Source organism: Heliangelus exortis, chromosome 1 (assembly GCF_036169615.1).
Source record: "Heliangelus exortis chromosome 1, bHelExo1.hap1, whole genome shotgun sequence".
NCBI classification, from domain to species: domain Eukaryota; kingdom Metazoa; phylum Chordata; class Aves; order Apodiformes; family Trochilidae; genus Heliangelus; species Heliangelus exortis.
Window position 1 is genome coordinate 196560851 of NC_092422.1, and position 24014 is coordinate 196584864.

Below are 24014 nucleotides of genomic sequence, written 5' to 3' on the forward strand. Positions count from 1 at the left end.
AAAAATACAGTTCCAGCAGCATAAGTTTTTGTGGTGTCACCCAAGAACTTGAAGCCCTATTTCCCAGCTGGATTTCTGGGATGGGCTGCAATATCCATGTTTGTTATCAGTGTTCACTTAAGAGCAACCTGTGAATCACCAGTGGGATAATAAAGTGAAATGGGTGTGCTGATCTACATCACTATAAGTAGGAATGGGATTTCCCACCAGGGAATGGGATTCCCCAGCTGATATCTGGGATTCTCTGATTCCAACCCCTGTGGGAGGTCAGTGCTGTTCCCTCAGGATGCTTCATGGTGCTGGTGGCACCTCCAGTCTGCTCAGGGAGGAGCAGCCACTTTCACTTTTACTCCTGGTTTGTGTACTTTCACTTTTGAGCCCATCAAGGGCCTCCTGCTCCTGGAAGTGAAACCTGGATTTGTCTGGGATTTGTGTTCCTCTGTGTGAGCCCAGGTGGGAAAGGATCCAAGGGAGCCTCTGAAATCAGGAGAGGGAGATGAAGGGCACAGCAGTGTCAGTCCCATGTATCATTTCATCAGCATTTGATCATTCATCATTTCACAACATTTTGGGGTTTTTTTTGTTTGTTTTGGTTTTGGTGATTTTTGTTTGTTTGTTTGTTTGTTTTATGTTTGTTTTGTTTTTCCTTTTTTGGACTTTGCTTTTTCCACCCTGGCTGAACTTGTGCTGATGAGCAAATGTCTTGAGCTACCACTTGCAAAACGGCTGCTTTCTGTTGCATTTCCAAGACCTTCCCAGGCTTTTAGTGTCTTTCTTATTATTTTTTAAAGCCTCTTACCCTAAAAAATACCAAATATCCTGCTCTGTGCCCAATGGGGGTTTTAACCCCATATTCTCTCTGTCTCACAAACTGAAAACATACAACTGGCTCCCAGCCCTCACATTTAGACACAGCCTTCCTGATGTTCCAAATTCCTAGAACTATTGAATGGTTCAGGTGGGAAGGGAGCTCAGAGCTCATCTCCTCCAAGCTCCATGCCCAGGGACACCTCTCATCCAGCCCAGGTTGCTCCAAGCCTCATCCAACCTGGCCTTGAACACCTCCAGGGAGGGGGCAGCCACAACTTCTCTGGGCAATCTGTTCCAGAGTCTCAGCACCCTCCTCCTGAAGAACTTCTTCCTAAGCTCCAGGCTGAACCTCTTCTCCTGCACTTTCAAACCATTTCCCCTTCTCCTAGCACTGGACACTCTTCTGAAAAGTCCCTCTGCAGCCTTCCTGGAGGTTCCCTTCAGGGATTGGGGGGCAGCTCTAAGGTCCCCCTGGAGTCTCAACACTCCCAGCTCCTCAGCCTCTCCTCGTGGCAGAGCTGCTCCAGCCCCTGGATCATCTTTGTGGCCTCCTCTGGACTCATCCCAACAGATCCATGTCCTTCTTCTGCTGGGGACACCAGCCCTGGAGGCAGGATTGGAGCTGGGGGTCTCCCAAGAGCAGAGCAGAGGCTGGGAATCCCCTCTCCTGATCTGCTGGCCCTGCTCCTCTGGATGCATCCCAGGACAGGGTTGGATTTCTGAGCTCCAGGAGCACACTGCTGGCCCACGTTGAGCTTCTCACCAACCAACACCCCCAAATCCTCCTCTCCTGGGCTGCTCTCAACCCTCTCTGTACCCAGCTTGGCCATGCTGAGGAGTTACAAGATGCTTTCAGTAGGAGGAGCAGAAAAAAGGAGATGGTTTGGAGGAGCAGCTGTGAAATTAAACCCCAGCAGCTGCAGTCCTGGTGCTGTTGGGCTGGGAGGAGCTGTTTGGGCTGGCAGGGAAGATGCTGAGGACAGGGCTGTCCCTCCTTGGAGGAGAACTCAGCACCAGGTTTGTTGTGCTCAGGGCTGGAAGCCCAAAGGGAAAAAGGTTTGTCCTGAGAGCTGTGAGCTGGGATGTCATTCCCTGGAGAAACCAAAACTCCCCAAGTGCTTCCTTGAGCTGCAGAAGATGCAAGAGGCACAGAAAAAAAAAAAAAAAAAAAAAAAACCAGTATGAAAGGGGAGGAAAAAAGCCAAGAAACTCAGCATCCCTTCCTCATCCCCCTCAAAGGGAGAAGGCAATAATACTGAGGGAGACCTGGAAAACATTTTTACTTTAATTTTTCTCTGCTTGAGAGCCAAATTGTGCTTTTTTCACTACTTTTGACCAATTGCAGAGGCCTCACGTGGCTGTGGGAGGTTTAGAAAGTGGCACAGGAGACCCCAGAGCAAGGCTGAGAGAGGCAAAAGGACTTTCCTTGCTCCCACTTCCCATTCCCATCTGCCCTCTCCCTGATTTCCTTCAAAGCCTCCTTTGGAGCCACTTTCATCCCCTTTCCACCCCAACTTTTTTACCTTTTCTGGATTTTCTTGGCAGAATTCCCTTTTCAAGCCCCACAGTGCAGGAGTGGCTTAGAGCAGCCTTGCAAAAAAAGTTGAATACATGCAATTTGAACTGTTAGGTTTTTTTCCTCTTCTTTATATTAACTCTCTTTTTTTTTCTTTTTCTTTTTTTTCTCCTTTTTTTTTTTCCTTTTCCTTTTTCTTTTTTTCTTCCTTTTTCTTTTTTCCTTTTCTTCCTTTTTTCTTTTTTTCCCCTTTTCGTTTTTTTTCTCTTTTTTTCTTTCTTTTTTCTTTTTTTCTTTTTTTTTTTTCCCCTCAAGTACTTTGAAAGGAAAATTTTTGGTGACTTAAGGAATGATTCTGTCTTCTCTTTCCTCCTCAAAGGGAGGGCAAATAAAAACTGAAGCTCACCCTTTCAGAACAGGAGTCAAAACACCCAGGGAGGTTGCAGGGTGACAACAGATGTGATCTTGCTCATCCCCAAAGGAACTTGGGGCTTTCTGCTTTGGAGGTTAAAATATTAATTTATTTCTTTGCCCTCCAAACTCTCAGAGAGGTTTTTCTTAAAGAGCAACTGATGTGCAAAGCTTGCTCCATCAGCTGGGCTTTGGCAGTGCTGCATTTCTTTCCTTGGAGATCATTCCTTCATTTTCTAAAATTTCTATTCCCCCAATTTTACTTTTTTTCAAGTCAGAACTGACCCCCAGAACAAAGCTTTTTGCTGTGTCTGTGTTGCAGACTCAGCTTGGGGGGGGCTGAAACCTCATAGCTCACAAATCCCCCACCAGCAATAGAGACATTTAAATTAAATAAAAATGAAAAACCAGAGCCTGAGCCCAGGTTTTCCTGTGTTTCTTGATGGAATATTTAGATTTTTAACAGCTACAAGAGCACAGCTACTGCAGAGTTTTTTCTGCATCCTCATTTAATTCATCAGCTGCTTTGGGACCTCTTCTTGATGGGCTGCTGTTGGCAAGTGTTTCATTGGGATGTTTTCTCTTGGATACATCCAGAAAGAGTTTGGGCTTTGAGAAATTCAAAAAAAAAAAGAAAAAAAGAAAAGTTTTGAGAAACTTTGAGGCCTGTTGAGGCCTCAAAGCAGGGTTTGCTTTAAAAACCCCTCTGGTTCAGGACCTGAAGATCTTTCCAGAAGAACAGGGGAGAACACACAGAGATTTTCCTCCTCTGCAGCCACCAACCTTCCCTCTCCTCAAGAGTGTGTAAGAAATCCAAGTAACTTTTTTAGCAGAAGAAGAGAATTTTGACCTCCTCAGCATCATTTCCCCCCAACCTTTGCTTTCAGCAGTTGCTCAAGATTTCTTTTGTGATTTTTTTTCTTTTCCTTCTCTGCTGCAAATAAAAAAAAGCTTCTGTTCCTCTTGCCTAAGGGTGATTTCACTTGCAGGAGGATCCACTGGGAGTTGCCTGGCTCCCAGCAGAAGCCAGGGAGCTGGTTTGCTCCGTGGAGATCTGGAACAAGGCTGGGGATGCCCTGAGTTAATATTTGCCCCTGCTTTTTTTGTTTTCTTCCTCCAGGTTTTCCTCTGGGATCAGCAGAGCCCCTTTTGCAGAGAGCAGTTGCAGTGCTGCAGAGCTCCTACCTGCACCCCACATCTCAGGAGGGTTTTCAGTACAGCAAAGCAGTTCTGGTGGAAAATGCTCTTTTCCTAAGTGAGGTAAGGAGCAGGAGGGTGTTGCTGGCAGCTCAGCAAAGGGTGGAGTTTTCTTTGGGAGCTGCAGACATCTGTAAATGCTGCTTTATTGGCAGGGCTGTGCAGCACGTGGCTGGCTGGAGAGCCTCATTTGCTTTTCCTGACTGAAGGGAGCCTTTTCTTTGCTTTCTTGTACTTTTTCCCCCCCCAAGTCTGCTCAGGAACAAAAGGTTCATTCAGGCAGTGCTGCTAAACAGTCAGCAGCAAGTCCTGGAGATGGCCTTCCAGGCAGGTTGAAAGCTGCTTTGCTACCTAGCAGGAGGGGTTTAATGTTCATTTTATTGCTGCAGATGCACTGCAAGGCAGGTTTCCATCTGCTCTTTTTTTTCTCTGCTCTCACACCTCTGCACTTGTGCCAGTTTTAACCCCATTTCCCTTTTTTCTGCTGACTGGAATGGGTAAAGAACCACTTTTAAAATGCCTTCATCCCATTGGCAGGGGAGTCTCCTCTGGGGGGCTGGAGGTGACCATTCTGTTTGTTGTCATGAATTAAATAAGAGCTCAGATATTTTGTCTGCTGTGGAGCTGGATAAAAACCTGAGAAAGCAGCTATCAAGTCATTTCTCCAGTTTGCCAAAATCAGCAGAAGCAGGGATGAGGTTGTTATTCCTATCTTCTAACCCTGTTTAAAAAAATCCCATCCTTCTAAAATATCTTTTATTAAAGCCCCCAAAACTTCATGGAGCAGCTCTCTCTGCTCCCATGGTGTTCTCTTTCTGCTCTGAGAACCTGCTGTGCTTTAATTACCAGGCAAAAAAAAATGGGAATAATGTTTTATTTGGCTGCAGCCAAACCCTCTGAGCTGTAGTTGCATGATAGCACCTGCCCTCCAATTGAATATTTTGGACTTTTCTGGTCAGTGGAGAGAAAAAAAGAGAAAAAAAGAGAGGTTCCTCCAAGCACCTTCTCCATGGCTGAGGTGATTTGCCTTCTGCTGGCCACAGTTGGCTCCTAAAGGTGATGCTGCAGCAGCCCACAAGCTGCTCCCAGCCACTGAAGTGTGGCAGCTGGGACAAGGTGGGATAAAAGTGGATTTTGGGGTGGCCCCAGTGTGACCCTGTGGGGTTGGATGTGACTTCTGCCCCTTGGAGGAGAATCAAAATGTTCTGCTGGAGAAAGAGTCAGGGAGGGAGATGCATGAGGACCTTGTGGTGGGAGATTTGAGAACCTGCTCTGAGGATGTGCTGTGCTTTAATTACCAGGCAAAAAAAAATGGGAATAATGTTTTATTTGGCTGCAGCCAAACCCTCTGAGCTGTAGTTGCATGATAGCACTTGCCCTCCAATTGAATATTTTGGACTTTCCTGGTCAGTGAAAAGCAAAAAAGAGAAAAAAAGAGAAAAAGAGAGAAAAAAAGAGAGGTTCCTCCAAGCACCTTCTCCATGGCTGAGGTGATTTGCCTTCTGCTGGCCACAGTTGGCTCCTAAAGGTGATGCTGCAGCAGCCCACAAGCTGCTCCCAGCCACTGAAGTGTGGCAGCTGGGACAAGGTGGGATAAAAGTGGATTTTGGGGTGGCCCCAGTGTGACCCTGTGGGGTTGGATGTGACTTCTGCCCCTTGGAGGAGAATCAAAATGTTCTGCTGGAGAAAGAGTCAGGCAGGGAGATGCATGAGGACCTTGTGGTGGGAGATTTGAGAACCTGCTCTGAGAACCTGCTGTGCTTTAATTACCAGGCAAAAAAAAATGGGAATAATATTTTGTTTGGCTGCAGCCAAACCCTCTGAGCTGTAGTTGCATGATAGCACCTGCCCTCCAATTGAATATTTTGGACTTTCCTGGTCAGTGGAGAGCAAAAAAGAGAAAAAAAGAGAGGTTCCTCCAAGCATCTTCTCCATGGCTGAGGTGATTTGGCTTCTGCTGGCCACAGTTGGCTCCTAAAGGTGATGCTGCAGCAGCCCACAAGCTGCTCCCAGCCACTGAAGTGTGGCAGCTGGGACAAGGTGGGATAAAAGTGGACTTGGGGTGGCCCCAGTGTGACCCTGTGGGGTTGGATGTGACTTCTGCCCCTTGGAGGAGAATCAAAATGTTCTGCTGGAGAAAGAGTCAGGGAGGGAGATGCATGAGGACCTTGTGGTGGGAGATTTGAGAACCTGCTCTGAGGATGTGCTGTGCTTGAATTGCCAGGCAAAAAAAAATGGGAATAATATTTTGTTTGGATGCAGCCAAACCCTCTGAGCTGTAGTTGCATGATAGCACCTGCCCTCCAATTGAATATTTTGGACTTTTCTGGTCAGTGAAGAGCAAAAAAGAGAAAAAAAGAGAAAAAAAGAGAGGTTCCTCCAAGCATCTCCCCTTCTGTAGGCATTTTCTCCATGGCTGAGGTGATTTGCCTTCTGCTGGCCACAGTTGGCTCCTAAAGGTGATGCTGCAGCAGCCCACAAGCTGCTCCCAGCCACTGAAGTGTGGCAGCTGGGACAAGGTGGGATAAAAGTGGACTTGGGGTGGCCCCAGTGTGACCCTGTGGGGTTGGATGTGACTTCTGCCCCTTGGAGGAGAATCAAAATGTTCTGCTGGAGAAAGAGTCAGGGAGGGAGATGCATGAGGACCTTGTGGTGGGAGATTTGAGAACCTGCTCTGAGAACCTGCTGTGCTTTAATTACCAGGCAAAAAAAAATGGGAATAATGTTTTGTTTGGCTGCAGCCAAACCCTCTGAGCTGTAGTTGCATGATAGCACCTGCCCTCCAATTGAATATTTTGGACTTTCCTGGTCAGTGGAGAGCAAAAAAGAGAAAAAAAGAGAGGTTCCTCCAAGCATCTTCTCCATGGCTGAGGTGATTTGGCTTCTGCTGGCCACATCTGGCTCCTAAAGGTGATGCTGCAGCAGCCCACAAGCTGCTCCCAGCCACTGAAGTGTGGCAGCTGGGACAAGGTGGGATAAAAGTGGACTTTGGGGTGGCCCCAGTGTGACCCTGTGGGGTTGGATGTGACTTCTGCCCCTTGGAGGAGAATCAAAATGTTCTGCTGGAGAAAAAGTCAGGCAGGGAGATGCATGAGGACCTTGTGGTGGGAGATTTGAGAACCTGCTCTGAGAACCTGCTGTGCTTTAATTACCAGGCAAAAAAAAATGGGAATAATGTTTTATTTGGCTGCAGCCAAACCCTCTGAGCTGTAGTTGCATGATAGCACCTGCCCTCCAATTGAATATTTTGGACTTTCCTGGTCAGTGGAGAGAAAAAAAGAGAAGTTCCTCCAAGCATCTCCCCTCTGTAGGCATTTTCTCCATGGCTGAGGTGATTTGCCTTCTGCTGGCCACAGTTGGCTCCTAAAGGTGATGCTGCAGCAGCCCACAAGCTGCTCCCAGCCACTGAAGTGTGGCAGCTGGGACAAGGTGGGGTAAAAGTGGATTTTGGGGTGGCCCCAGTGTGACCCTGTGGGGTTGGATGTGACTTCTGCCCCTTGGAGGAGAATCAAAATGTTCTGCTGGGGAAAAAGTCAGGGAGGGAGATGCATGAGGACCTTGTGGTGGGAGATTTGGGGGAGGGGTTGGGCTGCCACCTGCCCCATCCTGAAGGCCTGGGGGACACTCTGCCTGTCCCTTGTCACCCCTCAGTCACTCAACTCCCCCACAAAGGGACTAAACCAAAATGTTGTTTTGTCTTCTGCAGCTCAGAGCTTTTGCCCAAGCAAAGGAAGCTGCTGGGTACAGCCAGGAGGAGCTGGAGGAGACCTTTGGATTTCTCCTGTTTGACAATGAAGAAGAGGTAACCTCAAATCTTTCTTCAGCTTACAAAGTTTGATGCCAAGTGCTTGTCCTCTGGTGTCTGTCCCCAAAGCTTAGCAGATCTGGACTCTGGCTCTCTGGGGTTCCCATTATTATTCCCATTATTATTATAGTCCAGAGCAAGGTCTGAAAGCCCTTCCTGAGGAGTTTCAGTGATGGATCTGATTTTGCTTCTCTCTGTTTGACATTTGGCTGCCTCCTTTGCCCTCTGCAGGGAGACTGAAGGAGTATCCCTTTGTCCCACTGGATTTGGGACATCTGGATTGTTCATCTGGATTTCAGGCAGGTGAAACCTTGCCTGGAATCAGGGAATGGTTTGGGTTGGAAAGGACCTTAAAGACCATCCAGTCCCAACCCCCTGCAGGGACACCTCTCACTAGGCCAGCTTGCTCCTAGCCTCATCCATCCTGACCTTCAGCACCTCCATGCACACTGAAAAAAATGTCTTGGTGACAGTGGTTTTGGCCAAATCCCTTTGGTTTTGCCACCTTTGCTACTGGGAGAGAAGTTATTCCTGCCCATTTTTCATAAAGTTGCTTTTTTTTTTTTTTTTGTGAGAGAAATTTTCCTCACAGGGTTGCTCAGGGCATTGAGTGGGAACTCAGGTTTAACATGATGCTACCAGGGAAATTCCAATTGGATACAAGAGGGAAATTTTTCCCTCTGAGGCCAGTCAGACATTGGAATGGTCTCCCAGGGTGGATTCCCCCACTTTGGGAAGTTTGAAATCTCAGCTCAGTGGGTGCTGGGACATCTCAGCTCAACAATAACATGAGGAGGGTTGGAGCAGCTGATCCTGGAGGTCCCTTCCCAGCTGGAATTCTCTGATTTAATTTTGCTCAAGAACACTGGAGATGATTTTATCCAGGATGATTTTTGAAGGCATTTTAGTTCTCTTCAGCTTGGACTGAGCTCCAGCAAAACAAACCACTTCCACTCTCACTCTGGGTGCAGGAATTCATGGAATCAAAGAATCCTAGAACTGGCTGGGTTGGAAGGGACCTCAGAGCTCATCAAGTCCAACCCTTGATCCACTCCCACTGCAGTTCCCAGCCCATGGCACTGAGTGCCACATCCAGGCTCTTTGGAAATATCTCCAGGGATGGAGAATCCACCCCTTCCCTGGGCAGCCCATTCCAATGGCTGAGCACCCTCTCCAGAAAGAAATTCTTTCTCATGTCCAACCTAAACCTCCCCTGGCACAACTTGAGACCTCTTGTGCCCTCTTGTCTTGCTGAGAGTTGCCTGGGAAAAGAGCCCAACCCCCCCCTGGCTCCAACCTCCTTTCAGGGAGTTGGAGAGAGTGATGAGGTCTCCCCTGAGCCTCCTCTTCTCCAGCCTCAACACCCCCAGCTCCCTCAGCCTCTCCTCAGAGGATCTGTGCTGGATCCCTTCCCCAGCCCAGTTGCCTCCTTTGGACCTGCTCCAGCACCTCAATCTCCTTCCTGAGCTGAGGGGCCCAGAACTGGACACAGGACTCAAGCTGTGGCCTCCCCAGAGCTGAGCACAGGGGCAGAATCCCTTCCCTGGACCTTTTCATTTGAGCTCTCAGGAATTCAGTGCTCTCTGAACTCCTTGTCCAGTCCCTAGGGAAGAGGGAGCTCTCCAGAGGGCAGTTGGACCTCATTTAATGCAGGCATCCAAAATCCTCTGGCTAAATGACTCTGAAGGTACCTCTCCCTCAATTGTTCAGAGAAGAAGCCTGGCTGGTGAGTTTCAGCTGGACTTTTGCCTTTTAGGAGGCAGAAATTTGGTGAGATGAGTGCCCCGTGGTGCTTATAAAAGGCTTGGGTGCATTTTTCCTCCTTTTGTTGCAATATTTCCTTTTTATTTCTCACCCCTAACAACTCCATACTGCTCCTCTTTGCTCAGCACACATTTGGCCTTTGCAGACTTGGATGAATTTGCTTTGGGCAGGGAGTGAATCAAAGCCAGGGAGAAGTTCCCAAGGCAGGGATTTTGCCTGTGGAGGAGGGAGCACAGAGCAGCAAAATGTCCTTTAGTATTTATTTTTCCACCAGTTGCCCCTGCAAAAGGTAAAGTGCAAAGTCCAACCTTGCACTGGCAGTGGTTTCTGGAGAGGTTGGATTTTTTCCAGCTTTTTCTAAGCTTTTGCTTCCACAGAAGGTTTTGTAACCACTCAAGTATCTGGTGAAACAACAACTTTGCTTTCCCTTGCTTCTCCTCACAGACATTGTGCTGAGTTTCCTTCATACCCTGAGTGGTTTTTGGGGGGCTATAACCACCTGTAATTTCCCTGCAGCACCTGTTTGCCTCTTGCAAGCTACTTTGCCACCCCTTGTGCTGCAGATTTCTGTAAGTTTTGTCCCTTGAGCTTTGAAAAGAGCTGATAAAAGAGGCTCTCTCTCTCTCCTTTTAAAGGCACAAGAGGTGTGTCAGAGTGGCCTTCGAGTCAACAGCAGCTCCCTTGCCACCCTTGGTGACCCAGCAAAAGGTAAGGTTGCCAGTCAGAGGACCAAGAGACCTTTTGGTTTGACAACAGAAGCAAAAAGCTCCTGGAACTGCCTTGATATTCCCTGCAAAGATCCACAGAGCTGTGTCTCTTCCCTGGAGAAACTGCTTTTGATGGGATCCATCCCCCAGGGAATGTTCTTGTTCCTTCTCCTCTCCATTTCAGGCTTTTCCTCCCCTGTTAATAATCACCTTTTGTCACCAAAGTACCTTTTTGGCAGCTTTCCCTGCAGGGTTTTGCTCAGCTAAACTCCTGGCACAGCCTTGATATTCCCTGCAAAAATCCACAGAGCTGTGTCTCTTCCCTGGGGAAACTGCTTTTCTTGGGATCCTTCTGTGCCCTCAACCAGATGAGAATGGGATCCATCCCCCAGGGAATGTTCTTGTTCCTTCTCTGCATTCCAGGCTTTTTTTCCCCTGTTAATAATCACCTTTTGTCACCAAAGTACCTTTTTGGCAGCTTTCCCTGCAGGGTTTCCTCAGCTAAACTCCTGGCACAGCCTTGATATTCCCTGCAAAGATCCACAGAGCTGTGTCTCTTCCCTGGAGAAACTGCTTTTGATGGGATCCATCCCCCAGGGAATGTTCTTGTTCCTTCTCCTCTCCATTCCAAGCTTTTCCTCCCTTGTTAATAATCACCTTTTATCACCAAAGTACCTTTTTGGCAGCTTTCCCTGCAGGGTTTGGAGTCCCTTTGCTGAGCTGTTGCCAGGAGGCTCGTTAAGGACCAGAGCAGATGGTGAGGTGTCCAAACCCTTTTTGGAGTCTCTGCTTCTTCCTTGCCCAAAGGTTTTTGGGGCCTCAAGAACAGAGGCTCCAGCAGAGCTTTCTGCCTGAAGCAAAACATCTCCCAGTGCTCAGCCTGCAAGTCCCTGCAGGCCAGGACACCTCATTCTTGAGCAATCCAGGGCAGTGAGTGCAAAACCCAGCAAGAACTGGTTATTTATATATCTGGGATCTTAGCCCTGATGGGCTTGGGGTGAATATTATGGTGTGGCTCTTTGTAGCCCTGCCCTCTTTTCCTTCTCATCTGCCCATTTTGCCTCTAAATTTAAAGCAGGAGTGAAGAACCAACCCCCCAGATCCCAATAAACCCAGATGGGTCAGAATTGGCCTTGCCCCAGGGTAGAAGGTCCACATTGGCATCTCAGAAAATCCACAAAGAACCCAGGAAGGGTCCTGGGTGGTGTCTGTGCCCTTCCATGGAGCTCCTCTTGTGTTCTTGCAGCCTGTGTTCCCCACCTCTAAACACCCACGTGGCATTTGGGTGACTCCAAACTGGACAAGCCCTCAGGGTTGGTTTTTTTTTAACATGTAGTGTGGAAAAAAATGGTGTAAGCTGGGCAACTTCTCCCAGGAAAAAAAAAAAAATCCTTTCCTAGAGCCTGAAACATAGAACTGTTCCATAACAAAAAAATAAAAAGGGAAAAAAAATAAGAATTTCACCTTATTTTATGGCAGCAAGTGCTACTCTGGTTTGCAGTCCTCTTGTTTTTATTTTGGTTTTGGGCAATCAGCTTCCCTTGGCAGTTGGTTCACATTATCTTGCATTGCTTTGTTTTATTTTTTTTTTTCACAGGGGTTTATATTTCCAAGTATGCAGATTGTCTTCATCCCAGCCCTTGGTATCCTGGCCAATCAGGCTATATTGTCATTTGCAAGCTAATTAAGGTAAAATGCAGTTTCTTTCTTTCTTTTTTTTTTTTTTTTTTTTTTTTTTTTTAATGGTTTTCAGAAGCTGCTGTAGAGTGCCAGCAGGTTTTAAGGAGACACTGCTTCCCATAACTGTGCTGGGGTGTAAAGCCAGCTCTGTTGGGAGCTTGTGGGGGCTTTTTTAATTATGGGATGTGCTAGAAAGCAAGAGATCCAACTGCAGGGGAGCAGAGGACCTTCCCTTTTCCACCAGGAATTCCCCAGGGTCACCTTCTCTGGACTCTCAGGTGTTTTGGGGCCCTGAGGTGGCTGAGACCACAGCCCCATTCTCTTCCCCCACAGGGGTGTTGTGTGTGGCCCCTTTTGTCCCCTCCCTGGTGGCACCAAACCCAAACTGCTCCTTTTGCTCTCCTGAGCAGCTCAGCTTTGTCTGCTCTGCCAGACTCAGCCCAGCTCAGGTCCTTATTTTTGGAAGGACACAATTCCACACAACCCCTTCACTGTGGTGGGGAGTTTGGAGCTGCCAGGAAAACTGTCCTGGGGGAAAAGGAGGATTCAAGGGTCTTCTGAAGTCCTGGAATCACCAAAAGGTTTGGGTTGGAAGGGACCTTAAAGATGATCACAACCCCCTGCATGGGCAGGGACACCTCCCACCAGCCCAGGGGGCTCCAAGCCCCATCCAACCTGACCTGAGACACTGCCAGGGATGGGGCAGCCACAACTTCCTTGGACAACCTGGGCACCCAGGGGCTCAGCACCCTCACCCCAAACAATTTCTCCCTCCCTCCCCAAGAAAGAGAATCCTGGAATGGTTTGGGTTGGAAGAGAACTGAAAGCTCAGCTCATTCCAACCCCCCTGCCATGGGCAGGGACACCTCCCTCCCAGATTGCTCCAAGCCCCATCCAACCTGGCTTTGAACACTGCCAGGGATGGGGCAGAGACTCTTTTCCTGGGCAACCTGGTTCTAAAGCTCAGCACCCTCACCCCAAACAATTTCTCCCTCCCTCCCTCCCTCCCTCCCTCCCTGCCCAAGATCTCCTCTCCATCTCCCCTCTCCCAGCTGGAAACCCTTCCCCCTCGGAGGGTCCCATCCCTCCAGGCCCTTGTCCCAAGTCCCTCCCCAGCTTTCCTGGAGCCCCTTCAGGCACTGGAAGGTGCTCTGAGGTCTCCCCATGGGATCCTTCTCTTCTCCAGCCTCAACACCCCCAACTCTCTCAGCTTGGCTCCAGAGCAGAGCTGCTCCAGCCCTCCCAGCAGCTCCAGGGCCTCCTCTGCACTGGCTCCAACAGCTCCCTGTCCTTCTGCTGCTGGGGACCCCAGAGCTGGACACAGCACTGCAGGTCCTGAGTCTGCAAAAAAAAGTCTCTGCAAACAATTTTATGTATTCTTTTTCTCTTTTTTTGTTTGTTTTGTTTTGTTTTGGGTGAATTTTCTGTCCCAGGGCAAGGTCAAGGTGGTCTCTGAGAACTTCACCCCCAGCCATCCCTCTCCAGGCTATGACTGCCACGTCGCTGCGAGCAGCCCCCTGCCAGCACAGAGCAGCTACAGCCAGGCCTTCCAGCAGAGCCAGGTAGGTTTCACCTGCAGGGGAACACAGGTCTGACCCAGGTGCTTCCCTCAGTCCTCATTTTGGGTTTGTTTTTTGGTTTTTTTCCTCCTTTTTTCCCCCAGTATTACGTCTACGAAGTGTCGGGCACCAGCGCTGCCGAGCGGCCCAGGCAGATCTGCCCCTACATCATCATCTCCTGCCAGTACCTGGAGCCAAAGGCAATGCCTGTCTTGGCAAGAGAGAGCCTGTAAGCAACTTGTCATTCCCAAATTACCCACTCCCTGTTTTTTCCTTTTTCCCCATTGCTAAATATTCCTCTTTTTCTCCCCTTTGTTTTTTTTTTTTCCTAGACCGGAGCTGAATGACAAAGGTAGGAGCATCACAGGCTTGGGTTTGTTTCTAAAAATGTCCTCTTCTCTGTTTCCCCTCCTCTTGGGCTTTCTCTGAACCTTTCTCCCTTTTCCCTGTAGCTCTGTACTGTCCATGGAGGGGACAGCTCTCCATCCAGGGACAATTTTTGTGCAACATTGCCCTGAGGACCCCGCACAGCTCCACCATTCCAGCCCAGCTGTAAGTTGCCCCCTTCCCTTCTTCTCTCTGTGCAATTTGTAGAGTCTGAAGAGACACATTGGATGTCTTGAGTGTCTGCAAGCCACTTCTGTGTCTCCTGCCCCATCCCTTCAGTCATCAGCATCTTTTTTTTTGTATCTTGCCACCCACACTACCTCAGTGTCAGAAAAGTGGTGGTGCAGCAACATCAAGATGAGGACATGAGGTCAGCAGCTGGAAACAGCTGTATTTTCTCATCTCTTTTTGGGATGTTTATTCCAAATCAATTCTTCCTGCTTGGGTTTTCTTGCCTTATGATTTCCTGGTGGTTCAGGTACCACCAGGCATTGAGTTCACAGATCAGCACAATGGCAAATAAAGTTTTGAGGTAATTAGCACTGGAAAAAAAAAATAAAAAGAAGATATTTAACACCTTCAGAAGTCAGAGGCACCAACAGGCAGCAACTAAGTTGAGGCAGCCAGTGACACAGCCACCAATATCAGTGTTTGGAGGTGTTTACAAACAGGATCCTCAAATTAGTGAAGTGCAAAGCAAGCTGCACCTTCTCCAGAGCTGGTTGCTCTGGTTTCATGTGGACAGGGCAGTCAGGACTCTTTGCTGTGCTTAATTCTGAGAGCTTTTTATGCTTGTGATCTCACCATCTGCTGCTTTATCCCCACAGGCCTCCCAACCTGGACATTAAGCATGTCATGGGGTTGTCTGACCTGAAAAAAAAACTCCCAGAAGCTGCATTTGGAAAAAGAAATTACACTGAGCATGAAGGTGAGTGAAAACCCCACCAGTGTGATGGGTGCCATCTGCTTCTGCTGTGCCAGAGGAATTGCCACAGGTGGAAGACTCTGGAAGGTCCCTGGAACCCTGGCTCCTGTCTGGAAGGGTGGCTGATTATTTCCACAGGATGTTTTCCTGTCTGCGGCCTGTGTGGTCTTCTGGTGTGATATAATCCTGTTCCCTCCTCATTCCTGTTTCTTCTTCAGCCAATTTCTGGGATAGGACAGGGGGGAAGACCCTGTTCTGGGACCTGGGCTTCCAGTCTTGGAGTATTGGATGGGGCTTGGAGCCCCCTGGGCTGGTGGGAGGTGTCCCTGCCCATGCAGGGGTTGGGACTGGATGAGCTTTGAGGTCCCTTCCAACCCAAACCATTCCAGGATTCTATGAAAATATGGTTTTGGGGTCTATCTCCAAGTGATATATAAAAGCCCCAAGTGCTGTTCCAGGGAGTGTTTCAGAGCTGCACAACCCAGGGGCATTTGGATCTCCTTGCATCCAGTGTCCATCAGGATGCCCAAAAGAGAAGAGAAAGAAAGAGAAAAGAAAAAAAAATAAAAATAGAAAAAAGAGAGAAAAGAGAAGAAAGAGAAAAAAGAAGGGAAGGGAAGAGAAAAGGAGAAGAGAGTGCTGAGCCCCTGGCCCAGGTTGTCCAAGGAAGTTGTGGCTGCCCCATCCCTGGCAGTGTCTCAGGTCAGGTTGGATGGGGCTTGGAGCCCCCTGGGCTGGTGGGAGGTGTCCCTGACCATGCAGGGGGTTGGGACTGGATGAGCTTTAAAAGTCCTTTCCAAATCAAACCATTCCATGATTCTGAGATAGGCTGCACATGGAGATCTCCAGCTGTGATTTGCAGAAGCTCCAGGTGCATTTCATAGAATCACAGAATCCTAGAACTGGCTGGGTTGGAAGGGACCTCAGAGCTCATCAAGTCCAACCCTTGATCCACTCCCACTGCAGTTCCCAGCCCATGGCACTGAGTGCCACATCCAGGCTCTTTGGAAATATCTCCAGGGATGGAGAATCCACCCCTTCCCTGGGCAGCCCATTCCAATGGCTGATCACCCTCTCCAGAAAGAAATTCTTTCTCATGTCCAACCTAAACCTCCCCTGGCACAACTTGAGACCTCTTGTGCCCTCTTGTCTTGCTGAGAGTTGCCTGGGAAAAGAGCCCAACCCCCCCCTGGCTCCAACCTCCTTTCAGGGAGTTGGAGAGAGTGATGAGGTCTCCCCTGAGCCTCCTCTTCTCCAGCCTCAACACCCCCAGCTCCCTCAGCCTCTCCTCAGAGGATCTGTGCTGGATCCCTTCCCCAGCCCAGTTGCCTCCTTTGGACCTGCTCCAGCACCTCAATCTCCTTCCTGAGCTGAGGGGCCCAGAACTGGACACAGGACTCAATCTGTGGCCTCCCCAGAGCTGATGTCATTTTGCACATTTCACCATGTCATTTTGCACCAAAATCAGTGTCAGGTGGTGCAGTGTGGCCTCCTGTCTGTGTCAGCCCTGCAGAACCATGCTGGGGCTCTCTCTGAGCAGGCTGACAGCCTGGGCTGGGGGCTGAGCATTCAGCTCAGGGTGCAGATGAACACAAGGAGAGTGCCAGGGGCCAGGGAAGAGGCAGGAGAAGTAGAGGAGACCACAGCCACACTCGATGAAGTTGCCTCAGTCTTTAGATCAGCTGCTGAGGGAGAGGAAATCCTTGGACAGGAGAATTTGGCTGGGAATTTCAGAGGGGTGAGGTGGGTCCCTAAGGTCTTCCCTCAGTTCAGCTCCTTTGGGGATCAGGATGCTCCACAGCAGGGGAGAAAATTGCATGTTGGAATGGGATGTTTCCCTCTGGAGGGCTCTGTCCTTGTTCAAGCAAACATCAGTGGTTACATTGCTGCAGAGATAAGATAAGAAACATCTCCTGTGAGCCATGGGCTGAAGAGGAAACTCCCTGCCATATAAATGCATAAAACCAGCTTAGAAAACCTTGATTAATGTTGTTTTGTTTGTTTTTTTAATGGGTACTTCCAGTGATTGCACCCAGTCTCTTGTTTGTTCAGACTTTGTTCAAGAAGCACAATATTTCCCCATCAAATTCTCTCTCTTTTGCCCCCAGTCTGCTTTCAGGGTGTTTACCTCAGCCTCTATGAAGTAGAAATATCAAATAAGGATCAACATAAAATGGATCACTTAGTGGAAAGTCTGAAGGAAAAGGAGTTGGTAAGTATTTTAAAATTTTGTGTTGGGTGGGGGGGGAAAAAGTTTCCTTTTAAATAATTTCTTGAAACTTTCAGTAGCATTATTCTCAGGTTCTGACCTAATGTAAAATGGAATTAATTTCCCTGCTTTTAAGTATTATTTTCCTGCTCTGTTACTCTCAAAAAACAGTTTACTCTTTCTGTCTGTAAACTGTTGACTGAAGATTACTCACTGTGAGCTGGGAACTGATTTCTAGGATGAGCCTGTCCTGCTGAGCAGAAGGAATTGCCTCAGGCAAACCTCTTCTTGGGCTGTGTTTATGCCAGATGAGATTATTTGATTGGCTTTATTAATTATGTCCCTAACTTGATTTGCAAGCAGCGTGGTGGGCAGGGACTTGGAAGGGAATTCTGCAAATGAAGGAAGCAGAAGGGAAGTGGCCCAGTGCCAAAATGAGCATTGCTAAGCAAAAAGTGTAAGGTGTCAGGGGACTGATGTCACCTGGTGATCCCTCCAGTTTCTCCTGAGGATGAGGTGGATGGGATGGAATCCTCTGTTTGGTCAATTCTGGTCATTTCTCTTGTCTGTTCCTCCCCACAGGAGGGTTTCAGGTGGGACCTCTTGACTCCTTTTCTCCTTTTGGAGGGCAAAATGTTCCTCAGAGCTGAGCAGTGTCCTTGGCTCTGCAGCCCATTCTCCAGCAGTAACTATAACCATGGAGTGGGCTCAGTCCCAGCAGCAGCCACTGCCTGAGAAACTTGCTGTGAATTTCAGCAAGTGCAGCTCCTGACAAGAGACTGAGCTGAAAGCAAAAGCACAAGACAGAAAATCCCCTTTCTCCTGGCCCAAACCAGGCCAGTGCTGAATAACTGGGACCCACTTCCCAGAGGCCCAGAACTGGAAGGGACCTCTGGAGCTGATGTTGTCCATCATCCAGATCAACACCACCAACTCCTTCCCTGCTTCCTCAGGGGATCCAGACAGGGGTCTGAGGGGACAGGAGCAGCTTTGTCCCCTCACTGTATTCCTAGATGCCCAAAGCAAGCAGAAACCTCCTGAGAGCACCCAAACTGCTTTGTGGTGATGTCTCCACAGTTTCTCTTTCAAGCTGGGAAGGAGCCCAGGGCTATGACATTATTGCCAGGAAGCTGAAGAGGAGGCAGCAGTGTGCCCAGGTGGCCAAGAAGGCCAATGGCATCCTGGGCTGGCTCAGGAACAGCGTGGCCAGCAGGTCCAGGGAAGGGATTCTGCCCCTGTGCTCAGCCCTGGGGAGGCCACAGCTTGAGTCCTGTGTCCAGTTCTGGGCCCCTCAGCTCAGGAAGGAGATTGAGGTGCTGGAGCAGGTCCAAAGGAGGCAACTGGGCTGGGGAAGGGATCCAGCACAGATCCTCTGAGGAGAGGCTGAGGGAGCTGGGGGTGTTGAGGCTGGAGAAGAGGAGGCTCAGGGGAGACCTCATCACTCTCTCCAACTCCCTGAAAGGAGGTTGGAGCCAGGGGGGGGTTGGGCTCTTTTCCCAGGCAACTCTCAGCAAGACAAGAGGGCACAAGAGGTCTCAAGTTGTGCCAGGGGAGGTTTAGGTTGGACATTAGAAAGAATTTCTTTCTGGAGAGGGTGATCAGGCATTGGAATGGGCTGCCCAGGGAAGGGGTGGATTCTCCATCCCTGGAGATATTTCCAAAGAGCCTGGATGTGGCACTCAGTGCCATGGGCTGGGAACTGCAGTGGGAGTGGATCAAGGGTTGGACTTGATGATCTCTGAGGTCCCTTCCAACCCAGCCAATTCTAGGATTCTATGATTCTATTATTCTATGATCCACGAGGGATTTAAAGCGGCTGAATCGACCGGAGAATTCAAACGGCTACCGGCAGCGTGCTGTGTAACCTTTCTGTTGAAGGGTTTCTACGGAGACCAATCAGCTGAGAAGGGGGCGGCACCCAGCCGGGCCACGAGGGATTTAAAGTGTCTGCCTGGAGCGCCAGCGACCCGGAGCGCGGCGAACAGGAGCAGGCAAACAGGAAGGTGAAGCGGCAGTTAGCGAGGCAGTTCGCGCAGGCAGGGCAAGCGGGAGAGGCACAGGTAGCAATGGTTGTGAAAAAAGCAAAAACTGTTGCTGTTAAGAAGGGGATGTCCACACAAACCGAACCCCTTAGGATGGATGTAGCTGTTCAGGCCTCTGGCTGTGCAGACTGTTTGAGCCTCATCCTGGCACCGGCGGACAGCGAAAATAAGGTCTGTGTGAGATGCGAGCAGGTCAATGACCTGCTGAGCATGGTGGCGGAGCTTAAGGAGGAGGTGGAGCGACTAAGAAGTATTAGGGAAAGTGAAAAAGAAATTGACTGGTGGAGTCACACCCTTTCAACTACAATTGAAAACCAACAGGAGACGGTGAAGCCCTGCCCCTCCTCCTATCAGGCAGCTGATGAAGACCAGGTGGATAGGGGAGAATGGAAACAAGTCCCCCACCAAAAAGGCAAAAGAATTCTCTCCCAACCCCCACCACTCCCCCAGGTGCCCATAGAGAACAGATATGAGGCCCTGGACTCAGAGAATCAAGAAGAGGACAGACAAGAGGACGATCTGTCCATAAGGCCTCCCGTTCACCCCCTGTCCAGCAGACGGATTAAAACTTCACCTACAAAGAAAAGAAGAAGGGTAGTCGTAGTTGGTGACTCTCTTCTGAGGGGAACTGAGGGCCCTATATGCCGACCTGACCCATCCAATAGAGAGGTCTGCTGCCTTCCTGGTGCCCGGGTGAGGGATATTACTAAGAGACTCCCTCAACTAATTCAGTCCTCGGACTATTATCCACTGTTGGTAGTTCAGGCTGGCAGTCATGACATTATTGGAAGAAGTACAAGAGGGATTAAAAAGGACTTCAGGGCCCTGGGTCGGTTAGTCGATGGGTCAGGAGCACAGGTAGTCTTCGCCTCAGTTCCTGCAGTAGAAGGCTTAAATGAGGAGAGGACTAGGAAAACCCATCTCATTAATGGGTGGCTAAGGGACTGGTGCCACCGGCGGAACTTCGGGTTCTTCGACCATGGGGCAAATCCCAAACTGCCTTGTGTCATTAGATCTGATGGACTTCATCTAACTAACAGGGGGAAAAGGACTCTAGGTCATAGGTTGAAGGGGCTGATAAGGAGGGCTTTAAACTAGGTTTGAAGGGGGAGAGGGTTGAAACTGAGCTCTCCAGAGAGGAACCTAAAGGTGGACTACCCGAGATAAATGACAAACCAGCAGCCCAGCTGAAGTGCATGTACACCAATGCACGCAGCATGGGCAACAAACAGGAGGAGCTGGAAGCCATCGTGCGGCAGGAAAGCTATGATGTAGTCGCTATCACGGAAACGTGGTGGGATGACTCCCATGACTGGAGTGCTGCCATGGGTGGATACAGGCTCTTCAGAAGGGACAGGCAGGGTAGGAGAGGTGGAGGGGTAGCCCTATATGTTAGAGAATCTCTCAACACTGTAGAAGTTGAGACCACCAATAATAGGGCAGAATGCCTGTGGGTTAGAATCAGTGGGAAGGTCAACAAGGCCGATATCGTGATGGGAGTCTGTTACAGACCGCCCAATCAGGACGATGAGGTCGACGAAATATTCTACAAGCAACTGGAGGATGTTTCAAAATCATCATCCCTTATCCTCGTAGGTGACTTTAACTTGCCAGACATCTGCTGGGAACTCCACACTGCAGAGAGGAGGCAGTCTAGGAGATTCCTAGAGTGTATTGAAGATAACTTCCTGCTCCAACTAGTAAATGAGCCCACCAGGGACGGAGCCCCACTTGACCTTCTTTTCACAAACAGAGAGGGGCTGGTGGGAGATGTGGTGGTTGATGGACGACTGGGACTTAGTGACCATGAAATAATAGAGTTTTCAATACTCAGGGAAACAAGGAGGGTCGTCAGTAAAACGTCTGTGTTGGATTTCCGGAGAGCAGATTTTGGACTATTCAAAAGACTGGTTCAGAATATACCCTGGGAAACAACCCTTGAAAACAAAGGGGTCCAGGAGGGATGGACATACTTCAAAGAGCATATTCTGAAAGCACAGGAACAGGCTGTCCCAGAGTCCCGGAAGGCGAGCCGGCGGGGAAGGCAACCAGTCTGGCTGAACCGGGAGACTCTGAAAGAAATTAGGGTTAAGAAGAGGGCCTATCAATTATGGAAAAAAGGGCTAACTTCTCAGGAGGAATTTAGGAATATAGTCAGGTCATGTAGAAAGAGAATCAGAGAAACAAAAGCACTACATGAACTGAATCTTGCTACCTCTGTGAAGGACAATAAGAAATCCTTCTACAGATACATCAATAGCAAAAGAAGGGGCAAGGAAAACATTCATTCTGTACTGGACATGGGTGGGAATATAGTTATCAAAGATGAGGAAAAGGCTGAGGTATTTAACACCTTCTTTACCTCAGTTTTCAACAGAAAGACAGGTTATCCTGTTGACAGCAGGCTTCTGGAGCCTATAGAGGATGATAAAAATCTAAACAGCCCCCCTGTAATATTGAAGGACACAGTCAGTGACCTCTTGAGCTGCTTGGACCCCCACAAGTCTATGGGACCGGATGGGATCCACCCAAGAGTGATGAGGGAGCTGGCAGAAGAGCTCACCAAGCCTCTCTCTATCATCTACCAACAGTCCTGGCTCACTGGGGACATCCCAGATGATTGGAAGTTGGCGAATGTCACGCCAATCCACAAAAAGGGCCGGAAGGAGGACCCGGGAAACTACAGGCCTGTCAGCCTGACCTCAGTGCCTGGCAGGGTTATGGAGCAGATCATCCTCAGTGCAATCACACAGCACCTGCAGGATGGGCCAGGGATCAGACCCAGCCAGCACGGGTTTAGGAAGGGCAGGTCCTGCCTGACCAACCTGATCTCCTTTTATGATCAGGTGACCCGTCTGATGGATGAGGGGAAGGCGGTGGATGTGGTCTACCTGGACTTCAGCAAAGCCTTTGACACCGTCCCCCACAGCATTCTCCTGAAAAAGCTGTCAGCCCACAGCTTGGACAGGAGCACCCTGTGCTGGGTTAGGAACTGGCTGGAGGGCCGGGCCCAGAGGGTGGTGGTGAACGGGGCTGCATCCAGTTGGCGGCCGGTCACCAGTGGTGTCCCCCAGGGATCAGTGTTGGGCCCAGTTCTTTTTAATATCTTTATCGATGACTTGGACGAAGGGATTGAGTCCATCATCAGCAAGTTCGCAGATGACACCAAGCTGGGGGGAAGTGTTGACCAACTCGAAGGCAGGAGGGCTCTGCAGAGGGACCTGGACAGACTGGAGAGCTGGGCCGATTCCAACGGGATGAGGTTCAACAAGGCCAAGTGCCGGGTCCTGCACTTTGGCCACAACAACCCCATGCAGCGCTACAGGCTGGGGACAGAGTGGCTGGAGAGCAGCCAGGCAGAAAGGGACCTGGGAGTCTGCATTAACAAGAAACTGAACATGAGCCAGCAGTGTGCCCAGGTGGCCAAGAAGGCCAATGGCATCCTGGCCTGTATCAGAAACAGCGTCACCAGCAGGTCCAGGGAGGTGATTCTTCCCCTGTACTCAGCGCTGGTGAGGCCACACCTCGAGTACTGTGTCCAGTTCTGGGCCCCTCAGTTTAAGAAGGATGTAGAGGCCCTGGAACAAGTCCAAAGGAGGGCAACCAGGCTGGTGAAGGGACTCGAGCACAGGCCCTATGGGGAGAGGCTGAGAGAGCTGGGGCTGTTCAGCCTGAAGAAGAGGAGGCTCAGGGGAGACCTCATTGCTGTCTACAACTCCCTGAAAGGAGGATGTAGCGAGGTGGGAGCTGGACTCTTTTCACAGATGACCTCCAACAAGACAAGAGGACACAGTCTTAAGTTGCGCCAGGGGAGGTTTAGATTAGATATTAGAAAGAATTTCTTCACGGAGAGGGTGATCAGGCATTGGAATGGACTGCCCGGTGAGGTGGTAGATTCTCCGTCCCTGGAGACATTTAAAAAAAGACTGGATGTGGCACTCAGTGCCATGGTCTAGCAACTGCTCCAGTGGGTCAAGGGTTGGACTAGATGATCTCTGAGGTCCCTTCCAACCCGGCTAATTCTATGATTCTATGATTCTATGATTCTATGAAAGGCAGCCCAAGCCCAGCTTTGTGCTGAGCCATCAAGCAACACCCAAACACAAGGAAAACCTCCAAAAACCTCCGCATCCTTGTAGACGTGAGGTCATCCAGCTCTCAGTCAGAGCTGTGGGCAGGCTCTGAGACACAGCAATTATTTTTTTTCCATGTATTCATTGCTTCTGATGCTGCATGGTCTGAACTTCAGTCAGGCTGGAACAGTCTCTTGTGTTTTGGCTGATGTTGGTGTCCTGCTTTGTTTTCCCTTGCTGGGAAAACCCTCCCTTTGGACTGCAGGAAGGAATTCCTGGCTGAGCTGCCCAGGAGCTTTTGAACTGAAATCATCAACCTTGTTTATTAATTACAATGAGTGTGGCTAAGCATATTTATTTTATATTTTTTTTTTTAAAGCAACAGTTAGGAGGAATTTGAGAGCAGAATAACAACATAAATGAAAGACTTTTTTTTTTTTTTTTTTTTTTGGTTACAGGTCCCATTTGACCCAGGTTGTGTGGGCCAAACAGTGTCCTCCTCAACAGGGGAGGTGTTGGCACAGGTTCAGCAGCAATCAGGGCTTGCTGATAGTCACCCTGAGCAATATGAAGTGTGCTGAGGAGGGAAGGGAGTGGTTGCTCTAACTTTGTGTGTGTTTGTTGTAGGCAATCATCAAATATTTACAAGATCAAGGAGTCCTTATCCTCCTCACCTCCTCTGCCTTGGCACGAGATGATGGTAAGACCTGGCTGCATGGAAACCAGGGTCTGGGCTGCTCTGTTTTAGAGGCAGAGGGTGGGCAACCTCACCCTAAACCAAACCTGATGCTTTCTTTCCTAGGGTTTGACCCCAAGGAGCCTCTCAGCCTCCTGGCCCTGTTCCTGTTCACCTCATCCCGGTCGCTGTGCCTGAGAGGTAGGGAAATTCCCTTCCCAAGCTTCAGATGCTGTGTTTTGGGTGGGGGATC

General features: G+C 49.4%; 1 protein-coding gene across 4 annotated transcripts in view; it reads left to right on the forward strand.

The window, feature by feature from the left end:
- Positions 1 to 24014, forward strand: part of TASOR2 (transcription activation suppressor family member 2) — a 64122-nt gene that overhangs the window by 8842 nt on the left and 31266 nt on the right. For all 4 annotated transcript variants that reach the window (XM_071734244.1, XM_071734243.1, XM_071734242.1 and 1 more), the window contains exons 2-13: positions 3858 to 3997; positions 7641 to 7736; positions 10139 to 10211; positions 11808 to 11899; positions 13324 to 13452; positions 13554 to 13678; positions 13782 to 13801; positions 13902 to 14001; positions 14664 to 14764; positions 16870 to 16973; positions 23713 to 23785; positions 23888 to 23962. In XM_071734244.1, coding sequence (XP_071590345.1) covers positions 3858 to 3997; positions 7641 to 7736; positions 10139 to 10211; positions 11808 to 11899; positions 13324 to 13452; positions 13554 to 13678; positions 13782 to 13801; positions 13902 to 14001; positions 14664 to 14764; positions 16870 to 16973; positions 23713 to 23785; positions 23888 to 23962 — 1128 coding nt within the window. The remainder of the gene's footprint in view (positions 1 to 3857; positions 3998 to 7640; positions 7737 to 10138; positions 10212 to 11807; positions 11900 to 13323; positions 13453 to 13553; positions 13679 to 13781; positions 13802 to 13901; positions 14002 to 14663; positions 14765 to 16869; positions 16974 to 23712; positions 23786 to 23887; positions 23963 to 24014) is intronic.